Source organism: Trichomonas vaginalis, chromosome IV (genome assembly GCF_026262505.1).
Source record: "Trichomonas vaginalis G3 chromosome IV, whole genome shotgun sequence".
Lineage (NCBI taxonomy): Eukaryota > Parabasalia > Trichomonadida > Trichomonadidae > Trichomonas > Trichomonas vaginalis.
In genome coordinates, this window is record NC_067206.1 from 28,863,151 (window position 1) to 28,878,754 (window position 15,604).

Below are 15,604 nucleotides of genomic sequence, written 5' to 3' on the forward strand. Positions count from 1 at the left end.
CCTCATGAAGTTTTGAAAGAACTATTGAAACTTTTGACAGAGGCAGACGATATAAACATCAAAGAAATAGAACCCGACATTGCTTGCTGTGGTGTTTCATATAATGTCATTGACAAGATATACGTTATGAAAGGAGGTGAAACGTTGAACTTAAAATATAGTTTCCCAGACGTCATAAAAATATTTGACGACCACAACATTTCATTAAAATTTACTTGCTAAGTAAAAATGTCAAAACTTCTTGAAAGATGTTTGAAGAAAAACAATATAGACTTTATTTCATGTAAAGGACTTTACACACTTTTGAACGATATGAAAGACCCTGTTTTGTTTGTTCGTGTAGACAAAGGAAAGTTCTATGTCTTTACAAAATATTTGAACTTCTTAGACAGAGAACTTCAAGAAACGTCATGTGAAAGTTTAGATGAAGTTCTTCTCCACTTTCAGAAAAACTTTTAAATATATATAAATGGCAGAAGACATAATGGTTTATACTATTACGACTAAAAACCCTGAGTCATATAATTCTATAACAACAAACTTACAAAGTCCTCAAGGACGATATTGTAAACTAACCTTAAACACAATGACGACTAAAGCCTGTTTTGCTCTTTTGACACCAGAAGACTTTGTTGTTGTGAATGGTAAAAAATACTTCTTTGAAGATACTTACTCAGATATACCACCAACAGGTTTTGTTGACTTATTTAATACTTTAAGGACGGATGTAACATGTGCTGCAACTAGAGCAGGTTTCATTATGTTTGGATGTCCGACTGAGTTTAGTATAAACGATATGAGCTATAATACAAAACTTATATCTGGTTTTTACTACCAACAGTTTCCTATAACAGGAAAAGGTGTCATACAAGGTTTGTCTGTTCCATTGACTTTAAGTACACCTATTTTATATATTGTTTCAAACTTAGGTTCAAAGTGCTATTCGAATGTCGACAGAAACTACTATGACCAAAAGATACTCATGCGTATAAACAACACTTTCTCTGCTGGTTTGCCTATTGTTCATTCGAATGCAGAATTTTCAACCTTAGTGAACTCAAACACTTTGGCAAGTATAACGTTGACATTAGTTGACGCAAACTTTGTTCCTGTAAAACTTTTATGTCCTATGTATTTGTCAATGACGGCAGAAAGTTTCGAATTGGAAGATGCAACTGGTGAAAGTATTGTATTACAAGAACAACTTCAACAACAAATAGCTCAAGAACAACAAATGGAACAAATGCAACAACAAAGTCAAGAATAAAAAAAATATTTTTTTTATTTTATAAAAATGTACAGAATAGATGTTTCAGATTTTTATGACTTCCAAGCATTCAGAAATATGTGTCCATTTAGAGACTATAACAAAGCAGTCGAGAATTTGAAACGTTTAGTCATTTATGTCGACTCTGCCCAGAATGTTATGTCATGAAAGAATGGGATGTTGTCTTTAACAAACCAAGAGCAACAATAGTGTCTGAACAAGAATGTAGACAGAAACTTAAGAAAATAAAAGTTGTACAAGTTGGAATGAAGATGTTAGATGCTTGGGATATCTTATTGTCAAAGTTAGAAGATTTTTCAGTTCGAGGTATAAAGTTTTATACACCTTCTCCAAACTTCTATTCTATCTTCACTGGATATAAATACGAACAAGTAGAATGGAAAGAAAATGTTATAGAAGCTTGGTTAGACCATGTCAAAGAAATTATATGCAATGGAAACGAAAGAGTCTATGAGTATATCTTATGTTGGTTTGCAAACATCTTACAACATCCAAGTGCTAAAAATGAAACTGCTCTCATTATAATTGGAAAAAAGGAACTGGTAAGAACACTTTCTTTACAGATATCTTATGCAAACTGTTAGAGGGCTATTCGAACCCTAATATGACAAACTTAGAAAACATCTGCGGTAAATTTAACTCTTCAATAGAGAATATGAAACTTATAGTATGTAACGAACTTCAAAGTATAGATACAACAAAGGTTTTAAACTCAGATGCTTTGAAGAGTCTTATAACAGACAAAGTTGGAGTTGTTGAAAGAAAATATAAAGACCAAAGAGTTTGTGAAAATGTTGCAAATTTCATCATGGTTTCAAACAATGTTGTTCCGATGAAGTTAGAAAGTTCTGACAGAAGATATGTAGTTATCAGAACGTCAGATTCTCATATGCAAGATACAGAATATTTTGACGACTTAGCAGAAACTTTGACATCTGACTTTTACAACCACTTGTTCTCATATTTTATGACATTAGATATTTCTAAGTTCAATCCAAGACAAATTCCACATACCGAAGAAAGACAAACATTGTTAGAAGCAAACAAGAGTGTATATGAACTGTTCATAGATGAGACTAACTTTGAGTGTTTAGATGAAAGGTCATTGTACGATGAATATAAACAATATTGTCAAGAATATGGTTATATGGCAGCTTCTAAACGAACATTCTTGGCAAATGTCAAAAATCTTTTAGATGTTCAGAATGGCGTATATACAAAGAAAAATTTTTCTGAGTAAATTTTAAAAAAATATTTTTTTATCCGATAGAAAAGATGATGAAATTCATCTCAGTCAACAAGTACATGTCAGGACTTAAAGAAGAACTAGACCCATTCGCTTATTTGAATGTTTACTTCTACCATTTTGAAAAGTCTACATTTGACAAAGTTTGGAACATCGAACCCGTTAAGTTTGCTGTTGTTAGAAAAAGTGGTGCAACTTTTGAAGACTTAGAGATAGAAGGTTTGTTAGCAGTCAAAGAAAGTTTTGACAGAAGGTTTTCAAACCTTAAAGAAGGTAAAGCATACAAACTTGTTATACCTTATGAACCAAAGAAAGCAGACGACTATGAATATTATGAGTCTAAGATAGTTGAAGTTCAAGGTAAATTAGGTAAAAAGATTTTAGAGTCTAAGCCAGTGTTTGCCCCTAAAGAGGAAGAGAACATTGACATTGACCCAGAAATGTTCTAAAAATAAAAGTTTATTTTTACATGTCAAATTTCTTTTTCTCTGGAACTGGTTCAGGTTCTTTCTTCTCTTCTTCTACTTTCTTTTCTTTCTTTTCTCTCTTCTTCTTCTTCTCTGGTGGAGTTATGTCAAATTTCTCCGAACCATATTTATGTAAAAGTTCTTTGTCCTTTAATAGCTCTTCTATTCTGTTTTCTATTTCATCTTCAAGAACAGCGCATGTGTCTTCTTTGCATTCTAAGAACTTTTGTTGGACTTCATCTTTCCAATCGGCGTCATCTCTGTCAACAAGTCTGTCATTGACAAACTTAAAGACTTCTCTGCTTAATGTTTTATGGTTCTTGTCATATTCCCAGAAACAGAACTTTAGAACAAATTCACCTTTCTTGTTTACACTATGTAAGATTTTATGGTCGACAGATGTTTTGCTGTCAAAAAGCTTGTCTCGAATATAGATAGCGAAATCGCTAGACATTTTCAAAAAGATAAAAATTTTAATTTTTCTAAAAATATGTTAGAAAAAAAAAGTTTGCTGACATTGACAAGAAATTTGAGAATGTTTTAAATAAGAACAAGAGGAAGTTGGAAAATGCTCAGATAAAACCCATACATGACAAGTTCCTATTTGCTCAGAATGGTATAACAGGTCTAATTGCACCGCCTGGGTCGGGTAAGACTTTCACTTATCTTAAAATGGCTGCACAACAACAAGAACTAGATGAGAAGAACCCATTCTATGAGTTAGTTGTCATTTGTAGTACTTCTGGTCAATTCGATCAAACCGTCAATTCGTTCAAAGATATTATAAAAAAGTCTAAGTTAGTATGTATAAAAGACTCTGAGTTGTTAGATTGGATAAAGAAGTACCAAAGAAGAGTTTTGAAGTATAATGCTATAAATGAGTATATAAATTCTAAGTTTAAAGACCCAAATGAGGAAATGCAGAGAATATTAGAGAAGAAACACTTCAGAAACAAACAGAAAGAGATAGAATACATTTCGAAGAAATTGCAATCTTACGATTGGAAGACATACCCTCATAGATGTCTTCTTATCTTAGATGACTTTGCTTCTCATCCTTTGTTAAAGAACAGAGAACAAGATATGTGTCGAATTCTTAAGAAGCTCAGACACTTTAACATCTCAGTTGTCATTTGTGTACAGACAGCCAAGAGTTTAAGTAAGGATGTAAAGAGAATACTTACTGACATAATACTTTTCCCTGGATTGTCCGAAGACGATTTCATGGAACTTATGAAAGAGTCCATGGCAGGTAAGTTTGACAGACATGAACTATGGGAGAAGTACAAAGTCATACAAGACCCTCATACTTCTTTCAGAATTCACATCTACGCGAACAAAGTTCAAATTGTAAAAAGTCAGCAAAAATAAAGAGTTTAGTCTTAGTCTGTTGTGGTGCTGCAGCTTTCGGTTCTTCTGGCTTTGGAATGGCTCGGTTGGTGGAACGTCAGTCATCCGTTTGTGTCCTGTCGGAAGGAAGAACTTTTCCAGTTGTCGGGAAAAATTTTTCCAGTTGTCGGGAAATTTTTTTCCAGTTGTCGGGAAAAATTTTTCCAGTTGTCGGGAAAAAAGTTCTCAATTTTCGAAAATTTGAATGGTTTACGGACGGACAACTGGAAAATTTTTTCCAGTTGTCGGGAAATTTTTTTCCAGTTGTCGGGAAATTTTTTTCCTGTCGGATGGAAGGACTCGGAATGCCAGAAGGATTTGACAAGACAATTTACCATCTAGAGCTACCTGAGCCATCTGAAGTCAAGACCAAAAATAAATGGTTCATCTACCCTACTTGTTTGAAGTTGTCAAAATACTCTGTTATTTTTTCTTTCAGTAGCGGCAAATCTTCTTTGAAGGTAAGAATTGTACAACCTTTCATATCATAGTGTGTTTGAGGTAACGTATCTTGAACTATCTGTTTAACATCTTCATTTGGAGTCATTGAAATCGGTAAGTTTTCGCGATAGAACCAATTTCTGTCAGATTTGTAAATCTTAGCAAGGTCGTAAAAGCTTTTGTTGTTTCTTCTGACTAAATGCAACATAACCATATCTCTGTCTTCTTCATTTTCCATCTCTTCAGTATAAATCATATACTTATAGTTCTTTTCCTTTCCTTTTGGTACCGAACGTGGTATTCTTTTCTGTATGCTTTTGTCTTTTGCTTCAATGACTTCATCTTTTGCTTGAAGTTTCTTTTCCATCTCTTCACGTTCTTGTCTATGAATTTCATCTAACATCATGAAAATATAACAAGCATAGCGAGGTGACGCCCACATTGCAACAGCATTTACAAGAAGTCTATGTACATACCAACCTCTCAAACCAGGAGCCAAATTCTTGCGATTTTCGTACGGAATCTCTACCCTCGGTTTTCCGAGGGTAGCAAACATATGAGGAAATTCTTCTAAAAGTTCTTTTGTCTGTTGGTTTTCAAACCAATGGTATGCTTGCTTTGTAGAACGAAGAGTATTCAAAATACTTTGCATTTGGTACATGTCATCTTTGACCGAACGAATGAGACGTAACTGTTTGTTATACTGAACCCACTCGTATTCTTCATTTATAGCTTCATGGACTATAACTGTTGTTGTGTTCTCTGTTGTTGACATATCTGTCTTTATATTCCGGATAAAAAAATAAAAAAAAATAAAATTAGCGTTATTTTTTCTATCTTAAGGAAATTCACTGTTTTCATGTGTTTTAGGCGACCAGGATTTCTTACCTACTCGCAATTTTTTACGATTTTCGTACGGAATCTCGACCCGCGGTTTTCTACCGGTCGCAATCTTATGCCATTTTACTCAGATTTTTGTGCTGAATTCAGCAAAAATATATTTTAGGGTAGAAGGTTAGATCTAACCTCTTTTCTAACCTCTTTTCTAACCTCTTTTTTTCACAACCGTTTTACATGGTAAACGTTATTTTTACATGTATTTTTCAGCAACTTCGTCAAATAATTTTATAGCTTTATCTATCTCATCTACTTCAAACGTTTCTTTACCTTTCGTGGGAGCACCATACATTTTCTCAAACTTTTCAAGTAGTTCTGTTTCAGCAGCTCTCATATCGTTAACGAACACAACCTTAACTCTATTGACTGTACTGTCATATCTTTTAGTTATATTATATGTTCTTCCTATCTTATATCTTTTTGTATTGAAGTCCTTCGGTTTCTGAACGATGTAAAGTAAGCCTTCACTGCAACGTTCCGTATCGAATGAACCATAAGTTATGAAGTTATATCCAACAACTGGGTCTAACCAGAACAAAACTACTGGTATAAGACTTTTGTCTATAAGATATGCTGTAGTTCCATGAAATCTTACCGATATCATAAGCTCAGGATTTCTTGTCAAAATTTTCTGACTAGAAGCAGTTCTAACCCAGTCGTGGGATGTTTTCTTTCCAGATGGAGATATAATGTCTGACAAAGAATATTTGTTGTATTTCTTTGAGTATCTTACGTTTAAATCACCTATTCTAACCACTTTGGTGACATTGTCTATCTTTCTAACTGTTTCAAACTCAATGTTTAACATTTCCTGTTCTTACATACAAAATAAAAAAAAATATTTTAAAAAAACTAGCTTTTATTTTCTATCTTAAGGAAATTCATGAAATTTCATACGGAATTCAATAAAAATAATGTTTATGTTAGAATGTTAGATCTAACATGTTTTCTAACATGTTTTCTAACATGGTCTAAAACATACAAAACTCATGAAATTTCATACGGAATTCAGCAAAAATAATGTTTATGTTAGAATGTTAGATCTAACCTGTTTTCTAACCTCTTTTCTACCCCAGTTATTTTATAAGCGTTTTACATGGTAAACATTGTGAATTCGTGAAATTCTAAACAGTTTTGTAGCTTCTATTTCTTCTTTTAGTATGTCAAAAGTTTTAACGATACCGAAAGTTTCTTTATACTTCTTCTTGACGTCAGATAGAAGGAAATCGTCAGCAGTTGGATAGTTTTTGTTCAGAAATGCTAACATGTCCATTTTATCTTCTGCTGGTTTCTCTACTTCTTTCTTTAAGTCAGCATAGTCGTTTCGCATACGTTCTATCTCTTTGACGGAGTAGTTATATTTCCTCATTGCTGCTTTACATTTTGAACATTGCGGGTTCATTTTTGCGTTATATTCTGAAACCTTACCTGCTAAAACAACTAAGGCGTCAATGGTTTTCTTCATCTCGAACATAGCGGGTCTTATTTGTTCGTTCCATACCTTACCCCTACTATCTTTATCTCTTATTTCCCAAACACATTTTGCAACTAACGAAACAAAGTTGTCGTAGGTCTTAAACTCCCCAGATTTGTATATGTCAGAGATGTTCTTATATACCATATCGCAATCTTTGTCCATAACCTTATGGTTGCAATGAAAACCAAGGAATTCATAATTTACCTTTCGTATGAACTTCTTTATTTCTACTGAGTCAGTTGCTTTGACTTCTATTTCATCGAATTCTGGAATAGTAAGCTTTTGTTGTTGGATTTCAGGAAGTTTAGGTAGATGGTCAATAATATCCTGCATTTCATAAAGATATTCTTCATCTGTTTCATCTTTTGCAGTGCAATCTAAATCTCCTTGGAGAAGTTCTTGCTTTATCTTCTGGATTTCTTTTTCGAAAGTATATGAAGAAGGAATGAAGCTTTTCATCTCTACTAACATTGAAGTTGGGTTCATGACTAACGAGTTTGGTGCTGTAGTTGCTAACATGTTCTTACAATAAAAATAAAAAAATATTTTTTTAAAAACTAATTTTATTTTTTATGTTTTTTGTGAAAGTGTCAAAACTCATGAATTTCGAGAGTTTTCTACGATGTTAGAAATGAGGTTAGAAAACAGGTTAGATCTAACATTCTAACATAAAATATATTTTTGGTGTAAAATTCAAGAGTTTTGTGTGTTTTCTACGATGTTAGAAATGAGGTTAGAAAACAGGTTAGATCTAACATTCTAACATAAACATTATTTTTGTCGAAAAAAATGGTTCATTTACTCACAATATTTTTGTACAAAACGACCCCAAACTTTTAACTTCTTTTCTGCAGCTTCTAATGCTATCTTAGCGAGTTCATATTCTCTAAATTCTCTCTTTAAATCTTCTTGTTCCCATTGGTTTAGTTCGTATGGAGAGTCTCTATAACCAGAACATATCTCACGTTCATGTTCTATTTGTTTTTCATGCATTTTTCTAACTTCTTGTTCGAACAAAGGTTTTGCATTCTCTACTGTATCTTCAAGTTCTTCTTCATCTAATTTCTCATGAACTTTCTTGTCTATGGAGTCCAGAATTTTTCCAACTGCTATGCAATATTTTGGAGAAGCCCACATTGCTATATAGTTTACGAGTCTTGGGTCTACATACGTTCCTCTAACCTGTTTGATTTCATCCGGAATTCCTGCATGAACCTTGTATAAAAAGCAACCGTCGGAATTCCGGCGGTTGGTATATTCTTCACAAAATGCCGTATAATACTCTTCCCAGGACTTATTTTCCAACAACCTTCTAAAGTCTTTCCTAAACTGCTGACACATATTTGTTGCATTTATATAACCATCCTTGTCTCTACGTAAGACTTCAATACCGTTATAAGTGCCTTTTGTGAATGTTTCGCCATTAGATTTGTTCGTGAACGTTTTTGCTTCGACTGTCATACTGTTCTTACAATAAAAATAAAAAAATATTTTTTGGTGGGACGTCGGACATTCGTTTGTGGCTTAACCGTCGGACCACAACGATAAAAATCTCGACAAAACATATACGATGAAGAAGTCTTGACAAAACATTTACGATGAAGTCTTAACAAAAAATATACGATGAAATATCTATTTCCTGTGTTGTTGTCAAAATGTCATGTTGTCACACTTTTTCAGAGAAGTTAAAATGACCGAGTGACCGAGTGACCGAGTGACCTGGTCGCCTAAAATATATTTTTTTCTATCTTAAGGAAATTCATGACAAATTCAACGGGTGAACTTTGTATAAAAAGCAACCCGCTGTTTTCCGCGGGTTGGTATATTCTTCACAAAATGCTTGTTTTGAGGTCGAGCCACTTTTGGCTCCACCTCTTTTTTCAACCTGAAACATTTAATATATGTAAAAATATACTGTTTTAAAAACGTTTTTACTTCATGCAATGTTTTATTTCATGCAATGTTTTATTTCTGTCCCGTCTTCAAGTATACCCCAGTACTTACGTTTGGAGAGTACATGAACTTCGGAAAATACCTTGTCTAGCTTAAAACAGCCCATCTTTTCACCAACCATTCCCATTTCAATGAGTTTGTTATAGCCTTCTTCGTTCGTCATGAGTGCGTCAATGTTCTCATAGTAAACCTTCACTTTGGATTTGACTTCGGAGAAGAATTTGTTGTAGTTGTCAAGGACTGCCTTTGCGAACTGAGGATAGGACCAATGTTCGACAATAGGTTTTAATGTGGTTACTAAGCCACTTTGACCTTGAGTGAATTCGTACTTCAAAACAAAAGGAGAAAACCTTTCAACAAAGTTGTCGACCTTCTCATAATGTTTACTCTTCATCTCTTGAGGTTTCTTAATGGAATATCCCCATGTCGAATTCATAAGCAATTTGAGTGTCATTGCAAGTTTGGGGTTTGAAGCTTTCCTAATATCATACAGTTGTTGTATGACTTTTCCAACTGTATAGTTCCTTCCCGGGAACTCACCATCTTCGTTTGGAATTCCAGTCGGGATATATTGGACGAACCTCATGTACGCAGCGTTAAGGTCAACATAGTATATTTTTTCGTATGAGTCGAACTTGTCGCATCCAATCGGTCCAGTTCGTGGAAATTCAAGCGAGTCTCTTATCTTCTGAGAAACTTCTCCTGTTATCTCATAAACATCGTCGAAGCAACCTGTTTCATATAAAACCTTCTGACCTAACTCAGATGCTCTCCAATACAATTTGACGTCAATTGGATGTCTCAATGGGAGTTTGTTTATAGCATCTTGAAGTTCTTGCAACCTCATTGGAAGTTCTTCTGGTTCAGGTTGGTATCCGAACAATCCAACTCCTTTTGGAACTGTGTACTTCTTTTGTACTAGAACTTTGTCTGGAACAACTTTTGGTCTTGCTAACAGTGAAAAGTTTGTTTCGTCTTTTGGTACAAAACTTTCTGTCAGCTTGTCATCTGGAATTGGTTCCAACAAACCTTTCTCGAAAAGAATGTTAACAGCTCTGACAATGTTGCACTTGCCTTTTCCGAACAATGGGTTTGTAAGACTTTCGTTCAACATGAAGTGGTTGTGGAAAATTACAATCTTCAACCATGGTAAGTCTTTGTCAACAACATAGTCGTCATGTGAAGAACCTTTAGCTGTAGGTATGTTAACTCGGATATTGACATTTGCCAACGGTGCAACTTTTGCCAATTGCCCTCTGAGCATGTACCTTGTCTTCACACATGACTCAAGATACTTCATTTTCTCATCTGTAACAAGACCAGAGTTCCTGAGACATGTAAGAATACAAGGTTCATTGACAATTGTTTCAATTGAATTGTAAATTCCATACCTTGTCAAGTCAATGTCAGACTTATTTCTGAACGGGAAATACCCAGCATGTTGTCTGACTGCTTGAGGGTTGGGTTGGTACCATTCGAACTTGACGCTTACAATTCCTTCAATTGCATTCAAAATGTCTGAGTCGGAGTCAACCATTTGTTCTCTCTTTGTAGTCTTGAAAGCGTCAAGAAGTTGTGCGGCTGTTGCGACATTGCCGTGCGCATAGTATATATGACCGTCCAAATCTGTTATAGTCAATCTGAGATTATATCCTTTCTTATTTCCGTCTTGTATAGCAGCAAGTACTCCCATGAAGCCTTCTTTGTTCTTTCCTTCGTCAAAGTTTACTGTAAAGGTTCGACCTGAACCAATTTGACTTCTAACTTCACGATACTTTTCATATGCATATCTTGTTCTTTCCATGGGAGCATGACCATCCTCTGCACTACCTTTTTTCCTTCTCAAAGGATGCAATTGTTCGTCATGTTTCCAGTAGAATCTGGCAAAGCCGTCGTGTCCTTCAACTTGCGGCTCGTTAACATTGAAAGGCAAGTTCATAAGACGTTCTTCTTCTAACCTCTCTAATCTGTTTGGATAATTGGCGCGCGCTGTTTCCAAGTCCATCTCGTAGCGAAGACCAGCCAGTTTGTCATAGACTTTTATGGGTCTTCCCTTCCTATATTTAAAATTCTTTGAAACTTTCCAACCATATCTTTCTAACTCTGCTTTTATTCTAGCAGATTTTCTATCCATTCTATATGGGGGCATTTTTATAAAAATAAAAATATACTGTTTTAAAATGGTATGCCATATAGCTTCTTGAATTTGTTAAGAAATATTTTAACGTTTTTTCCATCTGTATCTCTAGTGTTTACATAAGCATAGCCTTCCTTAGTAAAACATACTTGTAATTTCCTATAGCTTACGCCGGTATAAAAGTAGAAAGAGTCTTGTTCTTCGCTATAGTAGTAAAACTCAAACGTATGCTTACCATAGTCTGTAATTTCAATTGTTTCATCTTCTAGTTCGTCGACAAATTCGAATACAATATCTCCAAATTTGCCTATGTTCTTACTGTTTTCAGAACAAGTGACCCAGCGTAAGTTTTCAAGTCTATTGTCGTTTCTTATACGGTTTATGTGGTCTACAAGAGGTAAATTGTTAGGGTTCGGTATAAAATGAGTTGCAATGACAATATGTTTAAAATATTTTTTTCCACTCATACTCATCATAGCATATCCGTTATTTCGCTCACATTCGCTTAAAACTCTTTTTGTCTTTTTGTTTCTGACTTCAAATGACTCACAACAGTGAATTTCATATTTCTCATCTAACAAACAAGTTTCCCAACGGTCCTCTCCAACAAACCCAGCGTACATTTCAAATAAAATAAAAAAATATTTTTTTTCTTTACTTTACATAACCGCCTGCTGCCAAAAGTCTTTGACGCCAACCCATACCAGCTAATGAAGGTTGGCTTGGTTTAGTTTGGAAACTAACCTTTGGTTTTGGTTTTTCTTCAGTTTGTGGCTTCCCTTCTTCTATTGGTTTTTCGTCACTTTTCGGTTCCTCTGACTTTACCTCACTTGCAGGTATGGTTGTGTCGTCAACATCTTCATAAATATCATATGCCATTTGTTTTTGTTTTCCTTTCAACTTTTTGTGTTTGTTGTAAAGTTTAGAATATTTCGACTCTAAGTCAATGAGATGTTCTATAATGAACTGTTGATCGGTGAAGTAAACTTTTCCATCTGTTGTCTCGAAAGCTCCTTCAGACTTCAATATTTTATTTGTGAGAGTCTGTTTCTTTTTTGAGATACTAGCCGTTCCATTTCTATGAAAAGTGACTTTGTAGTTAGGGTTTGTATTTCCAGACCTGGCACTTTCTATTATTGAATTTTTCTCTTCATTTGTAAGTTCTTTGACAGGTTTTGACAATGGTTCTGAACTTTTTGTTTGTGGTGTCAAATCTACCGTTTCAACTTCTTCGGTCATTTCATCTCAGTAAAAAATTTTAGTTTGGTTTGTTTTCAACTGGTTGTTTAGGTTTTTTAAGTCGGTCTAAAACTTCCTGAGGTATAGGAAGAACTTGACAAACACGTGGTTGTGTAACTGCTGGAAGTCGACAAATCCATCTTGAACCCATTTGTCTCAATGCTGTATTGTTCATTTCATCTCAGTAAAAAATTTTACATTCCCCAAGTTTGAGGTGGTTGCGGTTGGTTATTGTTTACCCATTGTTGTGCATGGTTATATCCTCTGTTAAAGAATCTTTCACCTTGGTCCATATAGTGTCCTGCTTGGTTATAGTAGTCATTTGCTTTGTTATAGTAGTTTCCTGCTTGTCTTCCTACATTGTCCATCCATCCTTGAACTTTTCCTCTTGTTTCAGGATTTGGAATAAGATTTGCTGCATCTCGTGCTACATCCCAACCTTTCTGTACAGTTTGTATAATAGGTTGTGCTTTCTCTTTCAGTATACCTAATGTACTCAAAATCTTCCTTCCAACTCCAAATACACCTCTGGCTATTGTTCCCACTGCGGGTAAAAATCTGGATGCAACTCCTGCTAATGCGCCAAATAAACCCATTTCTTATGGGTTAAAAAATGACGAATCCAAACAAGGACCCCTATGTTTCTAAGGCAACAAAGAAAGCACTCATGATAAAAATCTTTAGTTCAACACCAAATGCTTGGTTTATGGATATCTTGGAAAACATTCCGAGGTATAGAGAAGATGGACCACCATACTGGCTAATATTTGTTGGTCAAAACACAAGATACTGTGAAGCCATACCATTACAGTCCAAAAATATTTTAGATGTAAAAACTGCTTTGACAATATTCGTTGACAAATACCATCCAACAAAACTGACATCTGACTGTGAAAGTTCTTTCAAATCAGACGATATTAAAAACTATCTGCGTTCAAAAAATGTAAACCAATATTTCATTGTCGACCAAAACCATTCTGCTCTTGGTGTCATTGACAGTTGTATAAAAATCTTAAGAGACTTAAACCAACCACAAGGTGGTGAGGTAGATGAAATGTCATATGACGACAAATACAGACATTTCTCCATGGCAAAGATGAGACAAGTTTTAAATATTTACAATACCCGTAAACAAAAAGGTTTGGGAAACCACTCCCCGAAGAAATGAAAAACAACCCCGACTTAGAGAAAGACTATATATTTAATAGTTTAGTCAAAAGAGACAAACAAGAAAGAATGCCAGGCTTCAAACTTCAGAAAGGTGACAAAGTAAAAATAGAAATACCTAAACGCGACCCATATGAAAATACTATTGACTATGACAACAATGGGAACTCGACAGGTACTCACATTCGTGTTCGTAAAATATAGAAGAAAGTATACAAGAGAATATTATGAAGTTTTAGGCAAACATGGCAAAATGTACAGACTGCAAGCAGAAGATAAAACTACTATTGTCAGACCTCGTTTCAAACTTGTTAAGGTTCAAGGTGGTATACTTTCAAAGACAGTTCCTAACAAATATAAGACAACTCCTGACGAATATGCTAAAGAAGTTGAAAATGACGACTAAGCATTTCTATACCATGCGTAAACTGTCATGTAAGGTGGCATGTAGTCTTTACTTTGTCCCGTTGTTTGTGTATATCCTGAAACGCGATGTGTATGGCTTCCTCCTCCCTGAGTGTCATCCCAGTAACAATTTATAGCAAACTGAACGTCGTCTTTAACATCATATCCTTTACCTTTTGTCATTCCTGTCCAATCCCAATATCTATGCTTATGCCAACCTTCTAGAGATGTAGTTAAATCTACGTAGTGACTATGTGCAGGTAAGTTTTCACCTGAAATCGTTTTACTTCCACCTGTTTCCTTTGAAGAGTTTGCACAATACAAAAACCTGTCGACTATTTGAGTCCAAGTTCCAAAACCAAGTACTACTTCTGGTCTGGTAGAGTTCATTGACGTATATAATGAGCCAACCGGGTAAATAAGATTCGGCAAAATTTGTTTAAGCACATTGAGTTCCTGTCTTAGATGTATAATACTATTGTCATTAGATATCAAAGTATCTACAAGACTTGTTGCCGGTGGTATTGTTGGAGCTTTACTTGGCAAGGTTGTGTTTAGTGTAATATCATCTGCTGTAAAAGTTGTAAAACTTGTATGTGTATGTCCAACGTCACTTTTCCTGTTTAAGGTTTCTTGTAAGTTTGTAATATTTGCAATGGTATGTGTATGTCCAACGTCACTTTTCCTGTTTAAGGTTTCTTGTAAGTTTGTAATATTTGCAATGGTATGTGTATGTCCAACGTCACTTTTCCTGTTTAAGGTTTCTTGTAAGTTTGTAATATTTGCAATGGTATGTGTATGAGTCTTATTTGCTTTTGTCTCTAAGGTTTCTTGTAAGTTTGTAATATTTGCAATGGTATGTGTATGAGTCTTTTTAGAATATTCGTTTTCAGCTCTTGTCACTTCACTTGACATTTTATTGTCAACATATGTTTTGTCTGCTAGTTCAGGATGAGTATGTTCTTTTGTTGCATATGTTGCATCTGCTCTGTCATGTTCTTCTTGAACTTTTTCAATGACATACTCTTTGTCAGCTTTGTTGTCAACATCTGCTTTTGTTGCATATGTTGCATCTGCTCTGTCATGTTCTTCTTGAACTTTTTCAATGACATACTCTTTGTCAGCTTTGTTGTCAACATCTGCTTTCAAAAGAAGTTCTTTTATAGGTTTCTCGTTTAAAAGTCCTTTTGTTGGATTTATACAGACAGTATGGTTCCTATTGTCTTGAAACAGAAACTCATCTGTCATTGGGTTCATTGTCAGTTTTAAGTTTCCTTCTTTCAATGACTCAGATATCTTAGAATAGTTTGAAAAGTTTGTTGTGTTCTTATTTAGAGCTTGTATAATGAGTGTCGGTTGTGTTGTATTTCTCTCATAGACGCTGTTTCTTTCGACATTTTTATTCTAGATAAAATATGCTTTCAATAGAAAAAGAAAATTCAAGAGTTGCTACAACTAAACCATTAGATGAACTTTTTACTAATGTCGGTCAAAAGTT

General features: G+C 34.6%; 10 protein-coding genes and 1 pseudogene across 11 annotated transcripts, besides 1 other annotated feature; 4 read left to right on the forward strand and 7 right to left on the reverse strand.

Moving 5' to 3' along the window:
* Nucleotides 1–14,979: part of a mobile genetic element that runs on past the window's edge.
* On the forward strand, nucleotides 470–1,267 carry TVAGG3_0187020 (uncharacterized protein; the record flags this gene model as incomplete). Its single annotated transcript, XM_051225820.1, has 1 exon — nucleotides 470–1,267. One exon carries the CDS (start codon nucleotides 470–472, stop codon nucleotides 1,265–1,267), a length of 798 nt encoding a protein of 265 aa, XP_051110806.1.
* Nucleotides 1,944–2,528, forward strand: TVAGG3_0187030 (uncharacterized protein; the record flags this gene model as incomplete). The annotated part of the gene is made up of 1 exon (XM_051225821.1): nucleotides 1,944–2,528. The coding sequence occupies one exon, from the start codon at nucleotides 1,944–1,946 to the stop codon at nucleotides 2,526–2,528; it is 585 nt and encodes a 194-aa protein (XP_051110807.1).
* On the forward strand, nucleotides 2,564–2,983 carry TVAGG3_0187040 (protein of unknown function, DUF4108 family; the record flags this gene model as incomplete). Its single annotated transcript, XM_051225822.1, has 1 exon — nucleotides 2,564–2,983. One exon carries the CDS (start codon nucleotides 2,564–2,566, stop codon nucleotides 2,981–2,983), a length of 420 nt encoding a protein of 139 aa, XP_051110808.1.
* Nucleotides 3,000–3,235, reverse strand: TVAGG3_0187050 (annotated as a pseudogene). Its single transcript has one exon. A coding segment is annotated over exon 1 (236 nt).
* Nucleotides 3,674–4,372, forward strand: TVAGG3_0187060 (protein of unknown function, DUF4106 family; the record flags this gene model as incomplete). Its single annotated transcript, XM_051225823.1, has 1 exon — nucleotides 3,674–4,372. The coding sequence occupies one exon, from the start codon at nucleotides 3,674–3,676 to the stop codon at nucleotides 4,370–4,372; it is 699 nt and encodes a 232-aa protein (XP_051110809.1).
* On the reverse strand, nucleotides 4,779–5,387 carry TVAGG3_0187070 (KilA, N-terminal/APSES-type HTH, DNA-binding family; the record flags this gene model as incomplete). The annotated part of the gene is made up of 1 exon (XM_051225824.1): nucleotides 4,779–5,387. The coding sequence occupies one exon, from the start codon at nucleotides 5,385–5,387 to the stop codon at nucleotides 4,779–4,781; it is 609 nt and encodes a 202-aa protein (XP_051110810.1).
* Nucleotides 7,157–7,724, reverse strand: TVAGG3_0187080 (organellar and viral DNA polymerase type B; the record flags this gene model as incomplete). Its single annotated transcript, XM_051225825.1, has 1 exon — nucleotides 7,157–7,724. A coding segment is annotated over one exon (568 nt), but the record flags the coding sequence as incomplete, so codon positions are not given.
* TVAGG3_0187090 (uncharacterized protein) lies at nucleotides 8,004–8,666 on the reverse strand (the record flags this gene model as incomplete). The annotated part of the gene is made up of 1 exon (XM_051225826.1): nucleotides 8,004–8,666. One exon carries the CDS (start codon nucleotides 8,664–8,666, stop codon nucleotides 8,004–8,006), a length of 663 nt encoding a protein of 220 aa, XP_051110812.1.
* Nucleotides 9,650–10,962, reverse strand: TVAGG3_0187100 (uncharacterized protein; the record flags this gene model as incomplete). Its single annotated transcript, XM_051225827.1, has 1 exon — nucleotides 9,650–10,962. A coding segment is annotated over one exon (1,313 nt), but the record flags the coding sequence as incomplete, so codon positions are not given.
* Nucleotides 11,334–11,768, reverse strand: TVAGG3_0187110 (His-Me finger endonucleases family; the record flags this gene model as incomplete). Its single annotated transcript, XM_051225828.1, has 1 exon — nucleotides 11,334–11,768. The coding sequence occupies one exon, from the start codon at nucleotides 11,766–11,768 to the stop codon at nucleotides 11,334–11,336; it is 435 nt and encodes a 144-aa protein (XP_051110814.1).
* TVAGG3_0187120 (phage tail repeat-like family) lies at nucleotides 11,950–12,534 on the reverse strand (the record flags this gene model as incomplete). Its single annotated transcript, XM_051225829.1, has 1 exon — nucleotides 11,950–12,534. The coding sequence occupies one exon, from the start codon at nucleotides 12,532–12,534 to the stop codon at nucleotides 11,950–11,952; it is 585 nt and encodes a 194-aa protein (XP_051110815.1).
* Nucleotides 14,980–15,604: the final 625 nt, after the last annotated feature.